Source organism: Protopterus annectens, chromosome 11.part0, assembly GCF_019279795.1.
Source record: "Protopterus annectens isolate FY-2018-M chromosome 11.part0, PAN1.0, whole genome shotgun sequence".
Classification (NCBI taxonomy): domain Eukaryota; kingdom Metazoa; phylum Chordata; order Ceratodontiformes; family Protopteridae; genus Protopterus; species Protopterus annectens.
In genome coordinates, this window is record NC_056745.1 from 1,567,396,153 (window position 1) to 1,567,423,652 (window position 27,500).

The 27,500-nt window shown below is 41.1% G+C and overlaps 1 protein-coding gene across 1 annotated transcript in view; it reads left to right on the forward strand.

Annotated features, from left to right (window-relative positions):
- The window catches only part of LOC122815962 (putative cation exchanger C521.04c), a 362,397-nt gene that overhangs the window by 256,997 nt on the left and 77,900 nt on the right, over positions 1 to 27,500 (forward strand). The window contains exon 4 of the mRNA XM_044088849.1: positions 25,725 to 25,830. Within this exon, the coding sequence (XP_043944784.1) occupies positions 25,725 to 25,830 (106 nt within the window). The remainder of the gene's footprint in view (positions 1 to 25,724; positions 25,831 to 27,500) is intronic.

The following is a 27,500-nucleotide window of genomic DNA, read 5'->3' on the forward strand; positions in this document are numbered from 1 at the left end:
GAGGATACTTAGTAAAGCTATCCCCTTACCCTAACCCTATGGTTCGTAACTATCACACCATAGTGGAGGACATTGCTATGTCTAGCCCTACGGACTGTCCCCTTACTATGACCCGTGCCCTAACCCTAAGCTCCATGAGTACTGCATGGAAGTTCAGTACAACACCCGATCATTGTACTGAACTTTGCGTAAGTGCACTTTCGATTAAGTGCAGTTTTGCTGCAGTTAGCATTCCATGCACTATTTCGAATTAGTGAAAATTCGATCTAGTGTATGGAACCCATATATATATATATATATATATATATATATATATATATATATATATATATATATATATATATATATATATATATAATATACACACACACACTTGTATTTGCTAATCAAGGTAGAGCCTGATCCACATGGACTTTTCAAACTCTGGCTAGTGACTACTGCTTTAAGTGACTTGCTTAGTCGCACAGTTGACAAATGGAGACTGAGGATTCCAAACCCTGGACCATGGGGAGCAGCTTAACATCTCATAGCCTTAATCCTTTTTTTTGTGTGTGTACATATATATGTATTGTGTGTGTGTGTGTGTGTGTGTGTGTGTGCATGCACGCGTGTGTTTATGTATGCCACACAGCTATCCCTTGTGTGACATAGGGACTTATAACAAATTCATAAGTTTGTCTACAGTGCCCAAGTGGAGTATTTTATCAGATGCCTTGGCCAGATCACGGTAAGCAGTTTGTACCATTTTGCCCTTGTCCACTGCCTTGGTGACCTTGAAGTCCTTTAGGCTGACCAGGCATGATCTGCCCTTGACGAAACCCAAATGGGTTGTATCCAGATTTCCTTCGTCATTGTTGATAATTTCCATGATTCTTTCCATGTCTTGCATAAGAGACTAATAAGACTTATGGGTCTGTAGTTTCTGGGGTCTGTGGATGGGCCCAAGGTTGTGCAGAGGGATGGCTGTTGCAATTTTTCATTCGTGTGCCACAAAGCCTGTCTGGAGGCTGTAGTTCAATGATTCTAGTGGCCCTGATAGGTCATTTTTCATGATGATTTAGAGGCATCTTGGGATATTATTGGGGCACATTGATTTGGTATTCTAGGCCTTGGAGAGCATGTCTAGGACATAGTGCCAGTTGGAGATGGGGTTATATTCAGTGGTATTTCCAGAAGGCTGGTTGGAGAGTGGGTGAGGGAGACTGGTGTGACACAATCTGAAAGCTCCACCCTGTCTCAATTTAGAGCAGGGAAGGTACATCTCTGGTCATTTACAACCCACATGGACTATGGCAGTGGTCAGTGCAGGTGGCTTGACTTTCAATTAGTTCTGCACATTGTGTACTGCCTTTGAGGATGTGGATGTAGCTAAAGAAAGCCATGTAGTTGTCCTCTTAGGAGGCTATTTTTACCTCAAATTTGGCTTTGGTAGATTTGATTTTCCTCTGACTTACTTGTTTAGATTAATGAGAGTTTTTTTTAAATCCTGCTTGTCATTGCATCTCCTTATTTTTGCCATGACTTCCTTTTGTTGTACAACCAATTTATATTGGGATTCCACCAGGATAGTTTTTGTTGTATTTTTGTGTTGATTACTGGTAGGTACAGCTGTTGTATGCATCTATTGACATGGTTGTACAGGGTCTCTGTGTGCAATTTCACATAGACAGCCGTTTCTGTGTTTTTGGAGAGGGGGGGGTTGAAATTTTGCCAAGCTGTTATTTAATAGTAGGAAGTTTGCCTTGGAATAGTTACTAAATGTTCGAGTTAGCAGGGGTCTGGGTTTTGTTTTTATTTCAAAGGCGACAACTTTATGGTTCCAAACTCCCTAGCGAGGATATTACATGGGGGGCATTGTTCCCCAGTGTTGGTGAGCACCAAATCTAGTGCTTTTCTGCCCCCTAGTTCATAGGTTCATACCAAGCTATCTGCCCTAGGGCATTTATAAGCCTAGCCGGAATGTGTTTGGCTTTCGCCACCCATTTTAAATTTATTTTGCTATGCCCTTTTTCGAGGTTAGTATACTGTGCCTCTGTCTAACAGTGACACAGAAGTGATACCCGGGGTAAACCTATGATCTCCCATCCACTCATCAAGATTCCTCTTGAAGAGAGTCAATGAGGGACTCTGCCTAACCTGGACTGGGATTTTATTCCAGAGTGAAGGGAGCCTCTGGGTTACGAATCTGTCCCTCCAGCAGGTCTTATTTATTTCAGTGCTGAGGTTCAAGTCTCATGAAGCCAGTAGCTCGATGGGATTTGGATTTTCTGAGGTGCAGCATGTCCATTATTTCCGGGTTGGACATGGCTTTATATGTCAGGCACAGATCGCCTCTGAGCAGGCGGTATGCCACTGAGTAGAGCTGGAGTTTCTTTAACCGGGCAGCATATGGCATCTGTATGAGCCCTTTGATCCTCTTGGTGAGGTACTTTTGGGGTCTTTCCAGTTGCTGCAGGTGTCTGGTAAGGTACATCCCAAAAGGGGCATTGTACTCTATTATGGGCCTGATGAGGGATGAGTAAAGAGGCACGATGATCTCCCCTGATCTAGATGTGAATCCCTTCATGATTAGGTGGGCTATATAAAATGTTTTTCTAACCACTTTGGCTATGTGGTTGTCAAATGAGAGATTGCTATCAACTTGGGTCCCCAGGTCCGTAATTACTACATCTGTACTTAATGGATTACCACCTTTGTGGTAATTTGTGGGCACTTTGTTTTTGCCAAAGGGGATGACTATACACTTTTTGGCATTTAGCTTGAGGCCATGGCTCTGGCACCAGTTGTCTGTTTCTATGAGGCCCTTTTGGAGAATGCTTATGTCGGCTGGAGAGTCTATTATGGCGCCCAGTTTGCAGTCATCTGCGAACTTGGTCAGCCACAGTCCTTCTGTGTTGGCCTGTACCTCCGAGAAGTATATACCGAACAAGAGAGGTCCCAGGACTAAGCCTTGTGGGACACCACTTGTAACTGGTTTGGAGTCTGACATGGCTCCAGCAATTCTAACCATGTGGGTTCTGTCCTTGAGCCAGTTTGCAATCCATCTAGTGACATAGGGGTTTATATTTAAGCTGGTGAGCTTATGTATAATGTCCGAGTGGGGTATTGTATCAAAGGCTTTTGTGAGGTCCAGGTAGGCTGTGTGGACCACCTTCCCCTCGTCAGTGGCCTTGGTGACTGTTTCAAAGAAATTAACCAGGTTTAAGAGGCAGGATCTGCACTTAACAAAGCCGAACTGGGTAGGATCTAGTGTCTGTAGGTCCCCAATAACTTTATTTATGAGGTCCATGATGATCCTTTCCATAGCTTTGCAGACAGAGCTAGTCAGGCTTATGGGGCGATAGTTTCCAGGATCCGTTGAGGCACCACCTTTATGGAGAGGGACCACTGTTGCTGTACGCCACTCTTTGGGCACATATCCTGTAGTAAGGCTGAGACTGAATAGTAGTTTTATGTTTGGGTTTAGCTCTTCTTGGAGTTTATTTAGGACGCAGCCCGGGACACCGTCTGGTCCCATTGATGCTGTGTTTTTTGCTTTGGAGAGGGCGGCTCTTACCTGGGCATCTGAGATGTCAGGGGGGCAGCACTCTGCTGGGATAAATATTTGCCCTTTTGGTGGGGGGGGGGAGAAGTTTGCACTGAACCTGTCAGCTAGGATGTTGGCAATGTCTGTGGGTTCAGTGTATTTTTTGTCATTTTGGACTAATTCTGAGCATATCTGGGAATTACCACCCAGTTTCCTAACATAACTAAAGAAAGCCTTGTGATTATCCTTCATGTCCTGTGCAATTTTTCTCTCGAAGCTGGCCTTAGACAATTTTATGAGTACCAGTAGTTTTTTGCTAATACTGATCAGTGATGCCTTCCCTTTTTGGGATTTTGCTCTATCATTTAGTAGCTTCCTCCTTCTATCGTATAGTTTGTTTATTGCTGGGGTCCACCAGACAGGACGTCTGCCTTTGGAGGATTGGGTCTTGGTTTTATTTGGGATCGCATGATCCATGCATTCCTGAAGGTGTTCATAGAATGCGTTTATAAAGGATTCTGCGGTCTGGGCCGTATTTTCCACAGGCCCGGGGGCTTTGAAGGATTCCACCTCGGTTTTGAGGAGTGTGAAATTTGCTTTAGAGAAGTTTTTCACTGTGGTTTTCTGGGCAGGGGGTGGGGTCGGGATGTGAATATCCAGTGAGATTAGTTTATGGTCCGATCTTACCAGTGAGGGATACATTTCTGGTCTGGAGCATAGAGTCCCCATGTTGGTGATGATCAGGTCCAGTATGTTTTCTCCTCTTGTGGGAGTGGTAACAAGTTGTTCCATAGCATTTGAGTTTATAAATTCTAGGAACCTTTGGGCTAGGGTGTTGGAGCTAGAGTAATGCTCCCAGTCTATGTTTGGGTAGTTGAAGTCGCCCAATATAATGGTGTTTGGAGAGACCTTCATATTTTCCAGTGTTCTCAGGAAGGCCGAGTGGGGTTCCTGGGTTTGGGAGGGTGGTCTGTAGCAGGCTATAAACTGGAAGGCAGTTTTACCCACTGTTAGTTGCACATGGATAGTCTCTGATGCTTCGTGCTTTGCCACCAACCTTGAGGTGTGGGTATCTTTGATGAATATCGATACTCCCCCTCCTTTTGTGGTTCAGTCCAAGTTTTGGGGCCGAAAAGCATGGTATGAGGTATAACCTGGTAGTGCTGGGGTGCTCTCGGGAGCCCTGAACCAGGTTTCTGTTACTGCACAGATATCGATGTTCTCTATGCTAAGGAGAGTTTCGAGTGCATGCATCTTGAGGTTTAGACTTCTGGCATTGAGTAGCATTACTCTTAGTTTCTTATCCCTTGTGATACCTATGGAGGTGGGTTTGTCTTTTGAGCCTTGCCTAAAAAAGGCACTATGGGGGTAGCAAGAGCCTTTGCCAATATCCGAAAGCCCAGGGGTGACAGGTGCAAGCCATCCCTAGCGAAGCATCGTGGCTTGTCGAGCATATCATCCCAAGCTGACAGGTATTGGATCCCCTTTGAATGACACCAGTACTTAAGCCAATTGTTGAAATTGATCATCTTGTCTTCATATTGTGGCAGCATTCTTGGTGAGGGTAAGATGCTACTCAAGGTCAGGGCCTGGGCTTACATGCTCAGAGAGCTCCTTTATGTCTCTCTTCATGTAGTCCAGGGAGGTATGTCTCAGTTCATTCACACCAGCATGGACAATGACTGAGTCATATTTGTACTTGCCTTGGAGTGACCTGAGTGCTTGTGTTATGTGGCGGATCCTAGCGCCCGACAGGCTGCTCACAGTGACCCTCTCCTTGTTCAGCCTGCTGAGCGGGACGTCTGTGTGCCTGATGATAGTCACCTATTACAAGTGTATCAGGTGTGGTGTTTAGTCTTAAGGGCTGTGACTGTTCGGCACACTGGCTTTGTGAGATGTGTTGCACGTGTTTTGTTTTGGGGTAGTGGTTGCTTGGGTGTCTGCTTTGGAGGTCTCTGCTGCTTAGGCAGATCTTTATTTAGAGCCTCCGAGTATGTTTTTGTGTGATTGTGTTTGGTTTGCTGTCGTGGTAGGTCTATGTGAGACTGGAATTGTAGTGAGTGTGGTTTCCTTCTCCTCCTGACTTGGTTATGCCAGTACTGAGTTGAGAGAGCTTAGCCTCCAGTTTGGCTGTATGGTTGCATCTCTCATGTGTTGGAATTTGTTGGGAGGAGGAGAGGGTTGTCTGTGTACATGAGGCAGTTGTAACATTGCCTCAAGATTCCCATATTCTCCAGCTGGACCGGAGAGGAGATTGACAACTGACCTTTGGACATGCTAGAATAATATTGGGAATTCCTTAATAATTGAAAACAAGGGCCAGTGGGGAGTGAGGGTGTAGTGCTTTTAATTTTTAGTGCTGACTTGTATAATTGCTTTAGTGAGCAAGTGCCAGGTAACTTAAGTGCAATGTGTTACAGGTAACTTAAATGCAAAAATGACAAACAGTAACTTTCTTTCAAGTGAAACAAGGAAATAAGTACAGTAAGCAATGCAGATATCACTAGTGATCCACAGAAGCACTGAGAAGCCGCATATTAGTGGAATTAGCGTTCCAGGGAAATAACAAACAACAAGCATATAAACAAAGCTAGATTCAGCAGGCCTGGATCTAGTCTATGCTACAGCAAACAAGGTGTACCAATTTCAGTAAGATACAGTTCAAATATTCAGGCACTATAAACCTCTAACCAGAAATTCCCAGCTCAGAAGGGCAGAGTCCAGCCTCTTCTCCCACAAGAGTGCAGACCACGAACCCTCTCCTCCCACAAGAGTGCAGACCCATGAACCCTATTAATGTAAAATAACTGGCCTGAAAGCCCAAGTGCTTAAACCGGAATTAATACACTTTTAGAATAACAGACACTGAGCCCTCAATCAGCAGTTCCCAACCTAGAAGGATGTGAGCTACCTGTTCTGCCACTACAGAGCAGACCACAAACCCTCTCAGTGCAAAACAACTGGTCCGAAGCCCAAGTGTTTAAACCAAAAGACTTAGAATGAGTTACACCAAGCAGTAATAAAAACAATTGAGTACTTTTAAGATGATGCAAAAGTAAAATAAAGTAGGTAGAAACACAAGTACAGTAAAAGCAGATGAAATTTTTTTTTTCTGAACAAGTGCTGAGATCAAAGAAACAGATTTGAGTGCTGAAACTAGAAAACTGGCTAGTTATAAGAAAAAAAAACTAAGCTAGAAGGCTTCCGTTTAACACAGAAGGGCTTGGGGGCTCAGAAGCCTACAAATAGTCTATACCACTTAACAGGAAAGGCAGGGAACAAGCTTAATTTTTTTTTTTTGTTTCCCAGATGATCTCTCTGTACACAGTAGGGGTGCCTGAAATCAGAATATGATCTCACTGCACTCAGTTGAGTGAGCAAATGAGATGGGCCCAGAAGGAGTATCCAAACACAAATTTACAAGAGGGGCGGGCAGTTTCAAGGCCCCTAAACTGAAGAGCAGAGTCAAAACTTCCAGTTCAGTTAATATTCCTGCAACACAGTTAAAATCAATTTAAATACTGTATTTTTTGAAAAAAAAGTGCAGATAAAGGTACTTAAATTCTCTTATACGTCCAGTTGAATACAGCAAGTTCTTAGCCGGCCAAAGCTGAGGTTTTTAAGCAGAAAATATTTCACACTGTACCACTTAAATAGGCAAGGACAGGAAATCAAAGAATGTGGCTACCCCCACACCTGTAATTACTAGCAAATAAAATTCAGCAAACACTGACTAACTTCCAGTTCAGTTAATATTCCTGCAACATAGTCAAAATCAGTTTAAATATGAATTACCTGGCCTAGGGTGTTTGTGTTGACAAGGTCTTGAAATCTCTGGAACTTGCATGTATGGAGTCATAAATGATTCCCACTTTGTAGTGGGGTAGTTAGCCACACATGAATATGGTATTGGGTTGAACGGTAAGGGACTCCAGTGTTAAGTGCATTGTGGGTTTTCCGAGTCATAGAATGGGGACCTATAGCTAGTATGGATGTGGTACATGACTTTGCTTGTGATGATTTGGACATGGAGAAGCTCAAGTATGTCATTCTGTTTGACCAAGCTTTTTGAGGTGCAGTTGTTGTTGTTGTAAATTGAGATACCGCCATTATTAAGTCCCTGCCTGTGTAGTAGCTTGTCTAAATGTATGGAAGGCATTGTAGCCTTGCAATACCTGGGTGCTGTCCACAATTTTAAAACCATGTCTTGTTAACTGCACAATCTGCATCACCTGAGGTGAGGAAAGCTTGGAGGAAGTAGAGTTTCTTCTTTAGGTTCCTGACATTGATTTAGTAACACATTTCAATTTTCTAGGTTTGCTATGTTGGAAGTTTTGTTAGTTTGACGTTGCGTGAAAAAGCACAGTTGGGGAAGACAGTTCTGGCCAATATTCAAAAGCTTAGAGAGGACTAGTGTAGAGCGTCCCTGGCAGAGCAGCATAATCTGTTGGCCAAATCCTCCCATGCTGACAGATATTGCACCCTCTTGAAGTGACACCAAAAACTAAACCAATTAGTCTGCCATTTTTCTGTTCATGTTGTGGGCTCACCCTTGGAGCAGTTTGATTTCTGCTTAATGCTATGCGCATACCAACTTGTGGCACACAATCCACTAGCTCCACCTGCACTGTGATAGTCATACTGGTACTTGTGATCAATTGAGCTGAGTGCATGTGTGATTTGGCAAATCCTGGCCCCTGATAGCTTACCGTGACATACACACACTTCTTGCTTTGCCTGGTGAGTGGGACATCTTTCTCCCACAATGGAGTCTCCTGTGACCAAAAGGTTGGGTTTTGTGGTAGTATGCCTTATGGGCTTAGCAGTTTTGATGTAGTGGAATGTGGCAGTGTATGTGTTTGGTGGTGGTGAGTACTGTAGAGGTTGCTGAGGATACTTTAAGAATGCAGTGTCTAGAAGGTTTCTGTGCTTTCAGGAGATTATATTTGAGCCTCAGCATATGTGGTTCATAGGTAGGTACTAGGCTATCGGCCCTAGGGCCCATACAAGCCTACCCAAAAAAATGTACCCTGTTGTGTATGTCTGGTCCTTACCATGGCAGGTGAGTGCAGTGTTTATGTTGCCAACAACCTGTTTAGTGTCATAGGTGTTTGTGAGAGCCTTGCCTTCAGTGACATTGTACAACAACTCTTGCATACCATTTCTGTTTGTTGGAGAACTAGGTGGTCAGTGTACATGAAGCAATTGCTGCACTGCCTTAGGATGCCTATATCCGCCAAGCTTGCTGCATAGATGGCAGGTAAGTGGATGTCCATGTCTATGGGTGTGTTCTACAAGGTGATGATGGTGTGGTTGCTCTTGCATTGTAGATTCTTATCAAGACTGCCCAAGATCAAGCTTGAGGGGTGGGTGCTTCTGAATGTACAAATTAGCTGCTTCCTGTGCAGCTAAATACTGAGGAATTTTCAGGAGTAGTTTTACAGGGCACTTCTAACTGCCTCTGCAACGACTCAAAACAAATACCCAAGCCCTCAACCAGTCACAGCATTCTTTGGAGTTTCAAAAAGTGAATCCCAGTTGAGGGAAGTTTACTTCTCTTGCCATAAGAGAACAGACCAAAGATGACTAAATGCCAAAGCAGTCAGAGTGCCCCAAAAAACTGAAACTAGCCTAGCTACAGCTATTAAACCTAGAAATAGTGCAGGCACAAACAGTAACAACTAAAGGACTACAGGAGGGCAAGAACCCAGCAAATAAGCACATATATTAAAGCAGCAGAAGTAATAACCTAAAATGCAGTTAAGACTGTGGTTTGGCACGGTGGTGCAGCGGTAGCGTTGTCGCCTAACAGCAAGAGGTTCTCCCATTAGATTCTCTGCTGGAGCGACTTCTGTGTGGAGTCTGCATGTCCTCCCCGCATTCAAAAGACATGCGTGAATGGGCGTGCCTTCGTTGAAGGTTGGGCGTTGAGCTGGCACCTTGGCACCGTAAAAATCTACTGCCAATCATTAGCATACAAGAGTTCTGCTGTGGCAACCCCTAACTGGGAAAAGAAGAACATGTCTGGATGGATCAGGCTTCAGTGTAACAGTGAAATGTAATGGTAACAGAAATTTAACTTTAAAATGCCAAATTCATGTGCAAAACTATAAAATGCACAAAGGTCACAGCAATTGAATACCTTACTTGCATTAACTTAAACAAATGTTAGTGAGTGTATTAGTACATTTCTGCTGTATAGTTCCTTAGTCAAACCTCTGTACTGATAAGTACATCACCAGGACTAAACAGTTGTATATTGCTCTCCAGTTAGTGCCCCCCCCCCCCCAACTAAAGTCAAGTTTCTTTTGAGAAATACTCAAATCTATAAAAGAGCATTTCATTTCCTCTCCTGTTTCATCTGTAACTAACCCCAGCTTTAATTCTATATCCTTTTAAGAATGTCAGAAAATTATACTCTGTGCCCATAACATAGCCTATAACTTCGTGCAAACATATTAAATTACAGTTAAAATTTCAATTGAACATTTTACAATTTAAGCTAACATTACATACTTACCAAAGCCTAAAGAAACACTTAGTCAGTGTTAGCCCGCTTCGCTCGCCCTCGCTGCGCTCGGGCTTGCTCCTCCCTCCCTGCCCCCTATTCTCACCCGCCCCCACTACTTCTCCTTTTATTCTAAACCCTAATCACCTGACCAGTAGTCCAACCCCTAATTCCCTAACAACTAGCCCAACCCACTCATCCTACCTCCCCCCACCCCCCAATCCAATTATATCCCACACTGATCCCACTCCCAAAACACATTCCCAGGCAACACAACTCTACCCTCACACACAACCAACCAGCAATCCTAGTTGTACTTCTCACTCAAAGTAGTATCATGTTACCCACACTCACATCCCTATCACTAGCTCTACTATCGCTAACCTTCCTAACTTCCTTACAAACAGATCTACCGTTGCACAACTGCTATCACACTACCCACACTAGCCCACCCTCTCCAACTCACTCAGACTTCTACATCTGCCCTACAATCATAAATCTTACAACTACATATTACTCATTAACAAAAATTACACCATCTCATCACACTAAGAAAAACTCTCATAGACCAAGCTCGCAAACAATTAATATTAAAAAACACATACTGACACTCCTACAAATTCTGCTAACCTCTGGTGACATTCACCCAAATCCAGGTCCCTTCTCAGCTAGACAAACATCTGACCTGCTAATCCTAAATCTCAACATAAGAAGTATTACCAATAAGCTAACAGACCTACATGCATTCATAGCCCACTACAACCCTGATATACTCGCCATTACAGAAACCTGGCTTACACCCAGTATCCAAGATGAAGTCTTTCTTCCCCCAGGGTATAATACACTTAGATCTGATAGAACAAACAGGAAAGGAGGAGGAGTAGCCATTCTCTTTAAAAACACCCTTAACCTCCAGCTCCTGCACACCACACCACCCACTTTTCAAACTGCTGAAGTCCTGTTTTCTGTCCTATCCATAAGAAACACCAAGAAGATTAATATAATATGCTGCTATATACCTCCAGGCAACAACTCGCTCATAATAGAAGACATCCTACACTGGACAAAGGACAATCTACCTCAGGAAACGATCCTATTAGGAGACCTTAACACTGACTGGGCAACCTGTAACTCCAGCAGCCCCTCTACACATATCAATCTATATGGGTTCTCTCAACTAATTAAAGATCCAACTAGAATAGATGAGAAAACAGAGAGAATCCATACTGGACTGGACACTAACCAACTATCCCAAACAAAACTATACAGTAGGCTGCCTCCCAGATGACTTAAGTGATCATCTCCCCACCTTCCTACTCCAGAAACACTCCAATCACCCCAAACCAGTCGTCTACAAATTTGTACGAGATGACCGTAACCTTACCCCACGATACCTAAATACTGTCCTAAGCCACTGCAACTGGGAACCACTACGGACACTCGGGTTAGACCAGGCAGTAGACTACTTCAATACAACCTTCTCTAACATCCTTAATAGTCTAGATCCCAGCAGAAACATCAGAGTTAAAGCCAACTATGCACCCTGGCTAAATAGAGACACCAGAGCCTTACTAAAAGCTAGAGATAAAGCCTGGAAAATCTGGAAAACTGACAAAACCCCTAGCTCCAGACAATACTATCAACAGCTTAGAAACAAGGCCAAGGCTGAATCCAAAATAAACAAACAAAACTATTTTCTTAGCGCCCAAAGGAAATATTCAAATAGTCCACAAAAATTCTGGCATGCCATTAACTCCCTACTAAAGCCAGGCAAAACCACAACCCCAGCACCCATCTCTACTAACAATACCCTAGACACAGCTTCTCAATTTAATAACCATTTTACTAAATCCATCTTGGCCCTGTCCAGTCAAATAACCAAAAACAGTCTACCTCAGTCACAACATAACCTATTCCACGCCACCCCGTCTTTCAGCCTATCACCAGTGCCCACCTCAACTATCAAAAAACTCCTCCTAAAACTAAAGCCAACCACACTAGCAGCTGATAACATACCTGCTGCATACCTAAAAATGGCTAGTGACTCCTTATCATATCCTGTCTCCAGCCTTATCAACCGCTCCATACTAGAATCCTACATACCCAAACTCTGGAAAGTATCTCGCATCATTCCTCTCCATAAAGGAGGTAATTCTTATGAATTCTCCAACTACCGACCTATTGCCATCCTTTGCCCCTTATCCAAAATTCTTGAGAAATGCATCCACTTGCAAGTGATGACATTTCTTAACACACACAATCTACTATCTACCACACAACACGGTTTCCGTCCACATCACAGCACTACCACAGCACTTTTATCTTTCACTAATTATATAAACCTTCACAGGAATGATAACAAATATGTATCAGCCATTTTCCTAGACCTCTCAAAAGCATTTGATATGGTCTCCCACTCCATTCTACTAGACTCACAAACATCATTATCCTTCACCTCCTCTACTATAGCCTGGTTCAGAAGCTACTTGTCTGACAGGCAACAATCAGTCCAGTGGAAAGGAACTCTGTCTACACAACTTCCAGCCACCATAGGTGTTCCACAGGGCTCTATACTGGGCCCGCTGTTCTCTATTTTCACAAATAACCTCAAATGCTCTACACAACATGCCACACTCATACAATATGCAGATGATTCAACTCTAATCTGCTCCGCCTCATCTCCCACCACCCTACGTACACTCACTCAAGATACCTTTATCTCAGTAGAAAAATGGATATCTGGGATCCAACTAATTCTAAATCCCAAAAAGACAAAACTGCTACTATTTACCCCTAATAGATCAAAAAAAACCCTCTCCTTTACCATAACCTCTAATGACGGCACCACCATCTCCCCTTCTAACCACACCAAACTTCTGGGCATTGAAATAGACAATAATCTCCACTTTGATGTTCACATTTCACATACCATAAAACTAGTACACAAAAAACTAGGCTCCCTATACAGGCATAAGTCCTTTCTCTCACAAAAAGCAAGAGTCACTCTTGCACAAAGCCACCTCCTCTCAACCCTATTATACGCAGCACCAATCTTTACCCAAATCAGACAATGTGACCTAGACAAACTAGAATCATGCTACAATGAAATAGCCAAGTTTGCTACTAACTCAACCTATAGAACCCATCACTGTGCTGCACTAAAAGAACTAAAATGGCTTGAGCTACCACAGCTACTTAACTATCACCAGCTGGGCACAGCCTACAATATTCTCAAATATCCTGAAAAAACCCCCTCATTGTCCAACCTACTTACTATCTATACTACAAACCGATACCTAAGATCCAGTGAAAAATCTCTTCTCCATCACCAAGGCTAACAATAATGCAGGGAAAGCGCTCTACTCCCACACCGTTGCCAGAAATTGGAACTCTCTTCCCCTATCTGTGTCCACTGCCCCCTCCACATCTATATTCAAAAACTCCCTCAAATCGCACCTTCTTAGTACATGGTTATGCCCTTGTATCACATAACCCTACCCATACTACTATTAACTCCCCAAATTCCTCTCTGATCACAGGCTGGAGCTCTGATCCCCTGTAGGCTTGGTCATCTGAAAGGGTACTTTTAACTTTTAGAATCTTACTTGATATATTTTCTTTTCTTACCAAAGTATGACTGACATTGTCTTTTTACCCATGTTCTATATCTTTTACCTGGAGTGTTTTTATTAATTCTTGTTATATTACTATGCTCAGCATACATGATGTAACCTGTTTTGTGTATTATGCTGGATGTACTGTATTTGTATAACTTGATGTTGGAGCTTTTCTCCCCGGGCCTCCGCTGAAAATGGACCTGGTCCAGTCGGAATTTCCCGGTTAACAAATGTAAAATAAATAAAATAAAATAATTGTAGTGTAAATCTGGGCAATGCTCAGTACTTGCCTCACAGTAGAAGCAAATGGATTCAACAGAAAACTTCTATAAACTGTAAGAGACAAGTGAGTGGAAACTAAGATAATGATCCCAGCTTATCTTGGCACAGTAAGTCTCAAAACAGACCATCTTTAAGCCAATCACAACATTCTTTGTTTCAAACAGTGAATCCCATTTCAGAAGAGTATTACCTTCTGTCATAAGAGCCCAAGCCTTGAAAATGGTTTGAAACAGGTAAACAAAAAAACTTCCCAAACACTGTCTTCCAACACCACATATTTCAAACGCAGTTTTCGTAGTGGATTTTTCACGTGGTGTTGGAAGACAGTGTTTGGGAAGTTTTTTGTTTTTCTGTCATAAGAGAGCAGAGCAAAGATGGCCAAAAAGGCTCAGAGTACCACAAAAGTTGAAACTAGCCCACTTACAACCAATAAACTAAGCAGAGATGCTGAAACAAACCATGTTAGCACACATGTTAAGATGGGCAGAGAGGGCGATAGCAGGAACTATCCTCCTATCCTTTCAGGAAGAGTTTTAAACTATAGCAGCAAAAATCATGGAAAAAGTAGTACAAAAATAAATGGCAGGGGGGACAATAAGAAAAAAGGGCAGTGGCTCCTAGGAGTTTGCACAGAGAAAATTGCATGACTAAGCACTACTTCCCCTCCCCCACCTCAGTCAACCCTGCAAAATAGCAGGCAACCTGTATTTCCCTTGACCTTTTTGGAAGCAAGTAATCAATGCTGAGATATTAGCAATTATCCAAAAGGGTTACAAATTTCTAGGTGTCCTTCAGAATCAGGAATATCTTCAGGAAGCACATTTTCTTTCCTCAGATTCTGTCAGATGATTGCACAAGGTGGTGGTCTGTTTTAGTCCCAGTTGGGAAATGTGTTTTATTCGTACTAGTATCCAAGAAGGTGAACACCAGGAAACCAGTATAGATCTTTGTAATAACCTCCTTTCTAATAATTCCAATTTTAAAATGTTGACCCTACAGTCTATTTCCCCTTCTTGCAAAGCAGTAATTTTTAGTAACTTACTATCACATTCCAATTCACAAAGACTTCATGTGTTAAGATTTTGTGTGTCTGGATTACATTTTCTAGTTTACATATTTGCTCTTTGAAGACTCCACATCTCAAAGGAGGTTTACAAAACGTCTGCCCTCCAGTAGGTGCCTTATTACAGACTTCATGAAATTCACAATTAACCATATATGGATGTTTGCCTCATCTTAGCAGAATCTGTTCAAGGTACCCATACATCCTTTCTCTTGGCTATAATACTAAGTTAGACTTCAGTCTAAACCTGGAGAAATTTTCCCTAACCCCATATCACGGGTTGACTTTTCTGAAGATGTCTGTTAGGGCATCATGAGAGAAGTGTTGTTCCCTGCAGAAAATATTTCATTTTTATGTACAGTTCTTGGATCTGGCTCATCAGTCCATGACCACTGCAAGGGAATTCTCCAGAATCATAGGCTTAGATGATCACAGTTATCCTAATGGTTCCTTTTGACAAACTCCATATGGGAATTATTCAGTATTTTCTCAAGTTCATTTGGACTCAAAACCATTGCTCTGACCTCAGAATGAGTTACAACCCCTAATGTCAGTTTCCCCCAGCCCCTTTAAGTCTTTCATAATGTTAAAGTAGCTTTTAGAACTAATCCTTCATGTATGCCTAATGTGGTTTCCAAGTTCACTCTGAATCTGTCCATTCACCTTTCTGTTTTCATTCTCCAACCTAAAAATAGAGGAATAGAATGCTTCCATCCCCAAAAGATTTCAGGCTTTCAGACCATCTTATTTCATATGAAGGGTAGAAGAAAGGGCAAACATTTCCAAAACACTATATCCAGATAGTTATCCCAGGCTATTTGTCTGCTGCTCTCATCAGAGAAAAAGCCCCTTTCACCCAGAATATTAGGACACACTCCACTAGAGCTATGGCTACTTCGGCAGCTTTTGGAAAGGGGTGAACTGTAAAGCCATTTTAGGGGTTACAACTTGTTCTTCCATGCACTTTTGCAAAACACTACAAGATTGAGTCCCTATTCCATAGCCCAAAGCGGATTTCCTAGATGCATTCTCCAGGGACTTCTGGGCTCTTCTGCATTCTGCATCCTCTGTATAAGGTTTGGCAATCTTCCCACATAGCTTTTATGCTACTGCATTAGTGATGTAATGAACATGTTGCAGTTGTGTGACTTCGCTTACCGTAACAGTAGATGATTGGATAGTTCACTGTTGCAGTACTAGTATCCTTCCTCCATCCCTCTTCTCATTTATCTTCTGTTTTATCCTTTGGCTGGGATGATGATCCCCCCACACCTCCTTTATCTGCTCTGATGCAGGATTAAAAATTTGTACTGGTCATGTGGTTACAGCCCCTCTGAGACAAGAAATTATCTCCTTTTATACCAGCACACTCTCTGGCTCCAACAGATGTAGAGTGCACGAGGAAAGTACCCAAAAGCTTTTGTATACTGACTGGATGTCCAGTCCTTTGCCGAATACAATACCATAGCTTTATGCTGCTGCAATAGTGATTTATTTGAACTTCTACCATTGTCGAGTCCTTGACCAGGTTATTGCTAAGTATAGCAGTGACTGTTATTAACCTGCAAGGTAGATCAAATGGGAACCTTAATAGTCTGCTAATTGTATTTCTTTTTTGATCTAAACTCCCTTTCCTTTTTTCACTGTTCTACTCTTAATTACTACATATCTTTTCTCTCTACTCTTACAGCTCACTGTCCCCTTGAAACACCAGTGACATTACCTTGCATAAATCCCATCTTGGACCCTTCAAAGCACGATTACCAACTATCTACATAACTGGAAATGTAGGTTATTTTATAGCATACTTTTCAATTACAGCCTACTATTGCTAATTTGCTACTGCTATCTATGAGGCATGCACACACCTCTGGGTTAGCACTGGTCTTCCCTTCCTGCCCCTGGCTTATTTCTAACCAGACCCCCTTAAATAATACTAGCCTCAGATAAAGTGCAGTTTATTTAAAACCAGTAAATGCTAAACTATGGTTAGCAAGACTAGCTGCAGTATATTATCTTTTCATGCATTACACTAATGTTTTGCTTACTGACTAGCTGCATTAGATTATTCTTAGCTTAACTGTTAATCACGTCATTGCCTCATCTACTTTCAAACTTGGAGACTTTGGGGGGGGGGTGTAGATCAATGTGTGTGTAGCTTTAAGAAACTATCCAAGGGCCTGCACTAGATTATAAATACTGGGCACGTGCAAGCCTGACTGCCATTTTGTAGTTGGCGGTTGAGATGTGAGCATGTATGTAAGCTCCGTTTGTTATCTAGTTCATTCACATTTAAAGATGCTACCCATCCTGATGCATTTGTATATATTAAAGCATCTGAACAAAACCCCAAGCCTCCTATGTAAGAGATAAACGAGTGACATGGTGTCTGAAGTGGCATTTCCAAAAGGACATATCAGAAATGACATATCTATAGGGCCTGCAGTCAGAACCGGCATACTAAAGGGGCATGAAGGTTAAAATGGCTTGGCGAAAATTATTTAAGGCACTTCTCCAGATGTGTGGAATATACAGCAGTGAACCATCCCAAAAGTGTGCATATTTCGTAAAACAGGTCAGAAACAAATTTCAGGTATAAATCTTGCTTAGCACTATTTCTTATTTGCATAATATGAAACGAGGCATACAGAATGCTCTAAATAATTTTCTGTCAAACAAATATGTACAATATTGATAAACACATTTGAATTGCAATGGAAATGTTTGAAATAAAGTCCAGATGGCATAAAACAGAGAAATGACCACATTTTTCATAAAGCATATGTATTTTCATATCAAGCAAATATTTCAGAGTTTTCAGAAGTGTATAAAAGTTTTTGCATGTTTGTGCAGTGTTATAGTAAAGTTATTTCACAAAGTACAGCCATTACAGAGACTGTTTCACAAAGTAAAGTATTTCGAAGAGTTTGTGCATTTGGATGTAACAACCTCACAGAATAGTTTGTTCGTACATAATTACAAGGGCCATATTTTCAGTGCGTTTGTGTATATTTTGTGGTCATGGCAGACGGATTTCGAAAATGCACTGCACTTGGGTTTGACAGTAATATTGCTGAGAACTGGAGAGTGTTTGAGCAAGAGTACAGCATTTTCATACAGGCTGCATTATAAAGATGACCGTACAAAGGCATTTATTCTGCTTAAGTTAGGTGGGTCAGAAGCTATAGAAAGGGAGCGCTCATTTGTGTATGCACCTATTTATGCTGGAGAGGGGGAAAACAGTCATATTGTTGCACAAGCTGAGTCAAGGGAGGACCCAGAGTGCTTAAAACGTAAATTGAGAGTAATGTTTAACCCCAAGACAAATATTACAATGGAAAGGCACTTATTTTATACAAGGGATCAAAAATGTGATGAAACCTTTGCAGCATATATAACTGACCTGAAAAATTAAGCTAAAAACGTGCAGATTTGGTGATTTAAGAGATGAGTTAATGACAGACTTGTGTGTGGTAAAAAAGATGATGCTGTGAGAGAGATTTTGCTTAGTGACAGTGATTTAACTTTGAGTAAGGCCATTGTGATTTGTCAGATGTATGAGCTCACAGAAAACACACAAATATGCTTACAAATGACAGCAGCTCTAGAAAGCACGGTGATGAAGCTCATGTTGGTAGTATGCAGCATGTGGTTAAAAGAAATAGGCCAAAGCACATGGCAGCACCTGCTACACCTACTGGTAAACCCTAGAACTTTGTAGCACATTCCAGACTTCGCACAGCCTCAGTGAAGCACAAGTGAGTCAGCAAGCAAGCATAAGGGTGGGGGTGAACAGGTGCCACCCACTTTCATTGCCAACTGTAGTAATTATTGTGGAAGTCAATGAACCTAAAAGGGAAAAGAGTTTAGCTTTTGGTCAACAATGCCACAAATGTAATAAATGGAATAATTTGAAAAGATTTTGTAAATTGAAAGGCCCACACTCTTATTAAGAAGGAACATTTTAAAAAACGAGTTGGTTAGTTAGACTGTGAGAAGCGTACTCTTTGTTGATGTCAGTGCTTCATGAAACTGTTAATGCAGTTGATTTAAGGGCCAAAAATGAAGTATTTTGTACTGTTCAGGTAAATGGCAAACCCACAGAGCTCAAAGTTGACACAGGTTGTAAGTGCAATGTTATCTGTGTAGAAGCATTAGCCAGTGTGTGTAAAAGTGAAAGGCTTAATTTGGCAAGGTGTGCGAAACTTGTTGCTTATGGAGGTGAAGAAATTCAAACCGAAGGCTCAGTACTACTTTCATGTTACTTCCAGCAGAGTAGAAGAAGGTACGACTTATTTTATATGGTCAATAGGCACGTTCAGTCATTATTAGGTCTCAGACTCTGAAAATGGGACTGATTTCATTTAATAAGGAAGTCTATTGAGTTAGAAAAGACCACTATAATTTTGCCCAGCACGTTTTTTCTCCATGTGCTGATATTTTCCAAGACAAACTAGGCAAGCTTCCACTTGTGTATTCCATGAAGTTAGATCCAGAGGTCAGTCCATTTACAGGCCAGCATGTAAAGTTCCAGTAGCCATGCAGGACAGAGATAAAGCAGAGTTAGATTAAAATGGTGTGACAAGGTGTGATTTGTCCAGTTGAAACTCCAACAGAGTGAGTATCTTCTATGGTGGTAGCTCATAAGAAAAGCTCAGATGACATCAGAATATGTATTGCTCCATGAAATTTGAACAAAGCACTAAAAATACTTAATCACCCAATGTGCACAGTCGAAGTCGCAGCCTTGATGCCAAATGCCACTATTTTTTTCTGTGTTGGATACAGTGTGTTCATTTTGGCAAATTCAGCTAGACAAAAAAATCCTCATTGCTCATTAAATTCAGTACTCCATTTGTCGGGTACAGATTTTTGAGAATGACATTTGGGATAAAGTGAAGTCTTTCAGCGTGTAGTGGAGCAAATTTTTTTTGGCTATCCTTGTGCTAGTATAGTAGATGACATACTGGTAGGAGGTCGTGATGAAGCTGAACATGACAGAAACCACAGAAAAGCTCTAGAAAGGGTGCATCAAGTGAATCTTAAGCTCAATGCACAGAAATTTAAATCAAGCTACAAGAAGTTCATTATTTTGGTCATTTATTCACAAGTAAAGGCCTACGACCAGACCCTTCAAAACAATTAGCTATTCTCAAGATGCCAGCTCCAGGCAATGTTCAAGCCCTGCAGCATTGCCTAGGTAGTTGACCATGTCAAGATAAGTTAATTCTAGACTTCATCCAACTATCAGCACCACTCAGAGAGCTGACACACAAAGATGTATCCTGGTCTGGGTCAGCGCAACGCCAAAGAGCATTTGATGTCCTGAAACTGAGATATGCAAGTCTGCCGACACTCAGATATTTTGTTCACATACCAGTAACACTTTCCTGTGATGCTACGAAATTTGGACTTCGTGCAGTTATTCTACAAGAGGATCAACTTGTTGCCTATGCATCGAAAACTCTTAGACAAACTGAACAGCAGTACACCCAGATTGAGAGAGAGCTTTTGGCAGTTGTTTGCATGTTCGAAGTTCCATGATTGTTTATGGTAGACCTGTCCAGATGGAAACAGACCACCAACCATTAGTCACTATCCTGAGAAAGCCAATGCATTCAGCTCCAGCCAGGCTGCAACATATGATGCTGAGATTGCAAAAGGTACAATTTCAGTCTTGTCTACAAGAAAGGCAAATTCTTTTTCTTGCTGATAAATTATCCAGATCACCCAGAAATACCACTGAACAGAATGACAATCTAGGTTCTGTTTGATTTTGAAGTCATGGAAGTGAGAAATTGTTCTTCCACATGCCTTGATGAGCTAAGACATCAAGGATGGCCGTCAAAGCAATCTAACTTACCTCACGAAGTGCAACCTTATTTTCCATACAGAGATGAGATCTTGCCTGACAAAGGTGTCATTATGAAAGGTCCGAAAGTAATTGTTCCAAAGTCCTTGCAACCAGAGTACATTACTATCTTGCATCATGGTTACCCAGGAACTGAATCTACCAAATGGAGTGAGAGTGCTTTCTTCTTGTTCAGTATGTAATATTACAAAGCCTCATCAACAGAAAGAACCACTTCAGCTTAACCAAATTCCAAGGAGAAAAGCTCCAGTAATACATTTTAAAACAAGTAAAATTTTAAACAATATTGATAATAGTTATAGCAAAACGATTCACATATGTTGGGATACATGCATAAAGTTAAAGTTGCATTAAAAAGAAGCTAAGTAACAATTTTACATTGATATAGTTTTAACAATTCACATTTTTTGTTTGTAGAAAATTGTGCAAATGCATAGTAGACACATTGGAGAGAGAGAGGTGTAATGAGGTACTAAGTATGGTCCTTTTGAGGGTACATAAAGGGAAGGAAGACTAGGTAGGGTCATGGCAAGGGCAGGTTCTGGAATTGGGAAAATAAGCTTTTAGTTCATTTTTGAAGTGTGGGAGATTGAACGCAAGTCAAGGGGAAGTTTGTTCCAAGCATGGGCAAGGGAGTGTTTGTAGAGTAGTTTGCTTACTGACTTTTTTGGGTGGTAGATATCAAGTAATTGTTGGTTAGAAGTACGGAGGGTCCGGGATGGGATGTAGATGGAGACTAAGGAAGATAGAGATGGACAGAAGGAGGGTTTATAAAGAATAGAGTGTAGCATATGAAATTGATAAGATAGCAGAAACTGGGGAAGTTCAAGCCATTGAAGAGAGTTTAAAGAAATGCAGTGGTGTGAGTTGTATGGGGAGTTAGTAATGAATCTGGCTATTTTATGGTAAGTCTGTTGCAGTTTGTTTAGAGAGGAGGCCTGGATATTGGTAAGAACTGGGGCTGCATATAAGAGGGAGGGGAGGAGGAGTGCCTGACCCAGGGTAAGTCTATATTCAGGGTTTAGGAATTTTTTGTTCCGATATAGTAGACCTAGTTTCTGGTTTGTTTTTTTTATAACCAAAATACAAAAGGACAAGTGGTGCTCACGTAAAACTGGTAAACTGTAAAAAAAAAAAAAAAACACCACAACCAAGTAAAAGCACGAACAGTTTATTAAATCCACACGTCCATGTCAAACATTTTGTACTTGTAAATACAATAGTCCAAGTCTTTTAGCATAGTGTTACAACTTGCGTTGTTGTTAATATTAGGGCTCTTTTTATTAAAGTCAAATTTAACATTTAGAAAATCTGAAAGTTGACTTTTAGTACCTGGAAGAACATTGTCTCTATCCAATCCTGCACGCGAATCACTGCATTTATTCGCACCTCTCGTTGCTTCTAAATCAGTCCCATTCGCGTTATTTAGTGTAATGTGGGGAAAACCATTCAAACTGGCATTAGCAGTTTGCTCTCTATCCACGTTGACTTGTGTTTCATTGCGTGCAGCCATACCTCCACTCACGCTCGGTTGTTGAACCATTTCCTGGTTCCCTGGTATCGGCGATGACGATAGCAGCGTAGCCATGGATTGGCTTATGGGGGTCAGCAATGCCACCAGCTGCGTCAATTGCCCGATAAGTTTCCGAAGTTCTCCTGTTTCGGATCCCTTAAAACAAATGTCCGTGCCCGACCTGGAATCCATCAAAACTGATAACCAAAATACAAAAGGACAAGTGGTGCTCACGTAAAACCGATAAACTGTAAAAAAAAAAAAAAAAAAAAAAAAAAACACCACAACCAAGTAAAAGCACGAACAGTTTATTAAATCCACACGTCCATGTCAAACATTTTGTACTTGTAAATAGAATAGTCAAAGTCTTTCAGCATAGTGTTATAACTTGCGTTGTTGTTAATATTAGGGCTCTTTTTATTAAAGTCAAATTTATCATTTAGAAAATCTGAAAAACTGCTAATGCTAATGGCAGTTTGGATGGTTTTCCCCACATTACACTAAACGCAAATGGGACTGATTTAGAAGGAACGAGAGGTGCGAATAAATGCAGTGATTCGCGTGCAAGATTGATAGAGACAATGTGACTTTAATAAAAAGAGCCCTAATATTAACAACAACGCAAGTTATAACAGTATGCTAAAAGACTTGGACTATTGTTTTTTTTATACATTGGAGTATGTGTAGGTTGAACTTGAGTTCGTCATCGATAATGACCCCTAGGAGTTTTGTGTGGGTGTCAGGTTGGATATTTGTATTGTTAGAAGATGTAATAAAAAAAAGGAGGTTTTGTGATGAGAAAGAGAACTGGGAAGGAAAAGTAGGAGTTTGGTCTTTTTGGGATTTAGGATCAATAGGTTGTGAGAGACCCATTGTTCAGTGGATAGTAGGGCCTGTTGGGTCAGGGAGTGTAGTTCAGAAATGTTATTTGAGATGGATATAATTGTGGAGTCGTCGGCATACTGAATAAGGGAGGATCCTTTGCATGAGGTGTAAAGATCATTGGTGAAGATGTTAAACAAAAAGGGTCCCAAGATGGAGCCTTGGGGAACACCAGTGGAGATGGGAAGGAAAGGTGAAGAGGATGCGAGCCATTTGACAGATTGTTCCCTGCCAGATAGGTAACTATTAAACCAGGCAAGTGCGGAGGGGGATAGGTGGAGATTTGCTAGTCCCAACTGTTACAAGATATGGTAAAATCTTTAAATCCTGAAGCAGATATGAAGCAATTTGGACATTAACATTGTGTTTTGTTTCTAATATACATAGTAATGCAGATCTATATTAAATCAGCAAAACTGCATTACAGCGAATGCCATTTCGCCGTCAGACCGAAATCCGAAAATGGCAAATGCTCAGGTCAGCGATTTATTTATCCCCCCCCCCCCCGGGGGGGGGAATCACTTGGCCTGAGCCATGACATTGCCCTTTACCCCACTGTATTGTGATCTCGGAGTTGGTATATTTAGTTGGGGGGGGGGGGGCTCAGCCCCCCACTTTGTTTGAATTTGTGTGCATGTGTTTAGTGCAAGTAATTTCTTTCCTAGAGAAAGAAATTGCTGTTTTGAATGTTCACGGTTTAGTGAGGTCACTGATAACGTGTCTATGAAGACGTTCGATGGAATGCCTCTTTGAACATTTAATATAGACCCAGTAATGTATGCCAATCTTTTTAAGAGGGGGGGGGGATGTTAATCAATGTGTGTATAGACCTTTAAGAAGCTATCCAAGGGCTTGCACTAGAGTATAAATACTGGGCATGTGCGAGCCCGACTACCACTTTGTAGTTAGCTGTTGAGATGTGAACATGTATGTATGTAAGCTGTGCTTAACTAGTTTGTTGGTATTTAGTGTCTGCTACCCATCCTGATGTTTGTATATATTAAAGCATCTGAACAAAACTCCAAGCCTTCTTGGTATTTGCATTAGAGACTAACGATCAATGGGATTTCTCTGATTTTCCTTAGTCTCTTGCAAGCTGTTTATTTGGCTTTCTTTTTCTTTGAGATAGTTTTATGCAGTTATTTGTTGCTCTCTACTTGACTAAAGAATAGCTTACTGTAGCAGTAGAATCAGAAGTTCATGTGAGGGCCTTCAGGGCTGGAGGAATTGAGAAAGGTGCTAGCAATGCTGCCTTTATATGGAAGTCTCTCTTCCATACAAGCATTCCTGATGGGAGGCAAATGTTAGTCCTTCAGTTTTAAGCCAGAAATTTCACCAGCTGTTGAAGTGTTATTGAATGCTACAGTGCCTGCTCATCAAAGATCTGCTGTTATGGTAAGCATATATGCACACAAGCATTTTCTGTGGCATTCATACTTTTCTCCATAGGTTAATATTTTTCTGAAATATTTTCATCAAAGCAATTCACTTTGTATAACTAGCATGTATTCAAATTCAACCATGCTCTCTTATTTTGTATATAGATGAATACATACAGTAAACTCTGTTAACCGGCATCTATGGGGATTGGTAGATGCTGGATAACTGGTTTCTGGTTGCTTGAGAGTTGCTTTAAAAATAGGACTGACTAATACTGTACCCTATACTATGTGTTTGGTTTGACTTGTTCTCAGGCTGGGGAGAAGGAATTTTTTCCTATCTTTCTTTTAAAAACTCTCAAAATGTAAGGTACGTTTCTGCGGGGGGGAAACAAAAGTGCAACACATGAAAATTGTACTGTATTTCTAAAGTATTTTTTCTGGTTGCTCAAGAGTTCTGATTGAGTTTGGGTTAACAGAGTTTAGTGTATATGTATTTGCAGTTTAAGTAGAAGGTTCCACTGAATGCAAACTTGCTTTTTCATGGAATATGTGGAAACCAAATAAATCTTTATGTAGCATTCTCTAAATGACAAACATGCATGCATGCTTTATTAACAAAGATACAGAATTTATGCAGGTTAGGCATCATAGCGGAGATTAAGATGCTGAGCTATAAATCTGATATTTGGATTTAAAGTGCATTGGCTTCTATTAGCAGAGTTGCATGTGTGCTGTTTTTGAAATTATGGATCAACGCTCAAGGTGCCTTGTGACAGTGGGTTTGCCCTATTAAAATTGCATACGGCTGATTGCTATACAACAACATACATACCTGCAGGGAAGACAAAACTAGAGTTGAGCAATAAGATTTCATTAGGAGTACTCTAACACATTTCACTTCTTTAGACAGTGGAAGGGCAAGAGTGCAGCTTGCAGAAGAGTAATAGTGTTGACTAAGAAAAAAAGATGCATAGAATGGGGTGTGTATAAAAAGTGACTGTTTAGGGTGACTTGCAACATCAGAAACTGTCAAATTGTACGCCTAATCATTCATTGTCCTGTTTTGTTTCCCCAAACAGCCTGGATTCACACTACTTTTCAGTGACCTCCATCTGTGGTCCAGTATTTTTAGCGTGATTCTAGTGAATTATATTTTCATGGATGGAAAATGTGACTATTTCCAAGGTGAGTGTCTTCCTCTGCTTTTGTAAAGACTGTTAGTTTATCTAAAAATGTCTGAAAGAAGAGGGTACTTAATGAACATGGATTATTATGTGATTTAAAGGTTTTGTTGAAGAGTAGTAGAAATGGAGGCAGTAGGACTTCAGAGAACAAATAATTGCTGTGACTGCACTGTCCTTGATTACCTTCTATGACTATACTGTAGTACCCAGTTAACTGCTGGCAGCTCCTCCATGTGCATCAATGGTGGTCCTACTGCCCACTGTTACTGCAGTTACATTTTTGTATCTTATGCCTTGACAGCAGTTTCCCACCCTTCTAACACGGTCTTCATTCACTTATTAACCTGTTCATCCTCCTCAGGAATATGGTGAAGGACTCAGATATCCTGTGGTGTTACCATGTACTGTTCTTTCTCAGAATTTCCTCATTTTCTGCATGTCTTCATGACCAGTAATACAATTAGAACTAGACTTGATTTACATCTTTAGTGTAGAAATTTTGTTAAATTCTTTGTTCAGAACATACATAGGTAGTATAATTCATGCATCTTGTATTTTGAGTTAACTATAAATGTTACATAAATCTGGTGTTTGAAAATATTTTATGAAGAAGCTTTTTAATTCAGTGATGTGAAGTTCTGTTTCACCGTTTATTCTTACTGATAGGTTCGGAGCTGATCCCTCAGCTCCGAGTCGACCTACTACAAAGCTCAAGGCCAAGTCCCTATCCCATGATGCACCAAGAGTTACCCCAGATCTAGTTTGCCGCTGCAACTGTCTGGATGTTCTTGCTAGCTCGGGCCAGTAAAAACTTTAGTATTATTCTATTTCTAAAAATGATTGAGATTTTATTGTTAAAATAGTTAGATATTTAGGTTAGATAAACTCGTATAGCTTTATCTGCATTTTTCCCTTCCCTTGTGTGCCTTTTCATAGCTTTATATTTGGCCTCGTTTTTTTCATAGGCCTATTTAAAATTTCTGACTGGAAGTTGTTTATTCAGTGACCTTTCTGTCACCCTCGTTCTTAGTCATAGTATTGTGTGATTACTTGGTGACCTTTTGTCAAAATTTTATAGCTGTTAGAGTTAACTTGCTAGGGTGTAGTTTAGTGATTTATCACTTAATATCTGCTTAGATAATTTGTGTGTGCTTGTTAGCCGTAGTTTGAGGGCTTGTGTGCTTATGTTTAGCCTGTTTTTTATTAGAAGGCTAATTATATTTGTTGTTGGGTGGGTCCATTTTCTGTCATGGCTGATGAAGTCAGGGTTTAAAAAATGCCCTAAATGTGGGCAGAAGATGTCCGTTACTGCCATGTCAATTGTCTACTGCTTAGGTGCCTTGCACTGACAAGAAACGTGTTCCATATGCCATTCTTTTTTTGAGGAAACTTATTGACAGGGGTTTGTTGAAACCTTCTTTCCAGGAGGCTTTGTGACCAGGATGGATCTAGTAAGTCCTCAAAGTCCTCCAAGACTTCTGTGGATTCAAAAAAAGTCCGACATCGGCTCCACAGGTCTCGGAGCAGACTGTCTTTTCTTTTTGAAGCCGGTCCCCGGTTTTGGAACCGGTATCCAAAATTCCAAAATCTCCTCTACTTCACTCTGTGCCATCAATCCATTCATCTCAGTCTTCTGTTAGCCTTGCAGATTTGGATGTGGATCGGGTGGTG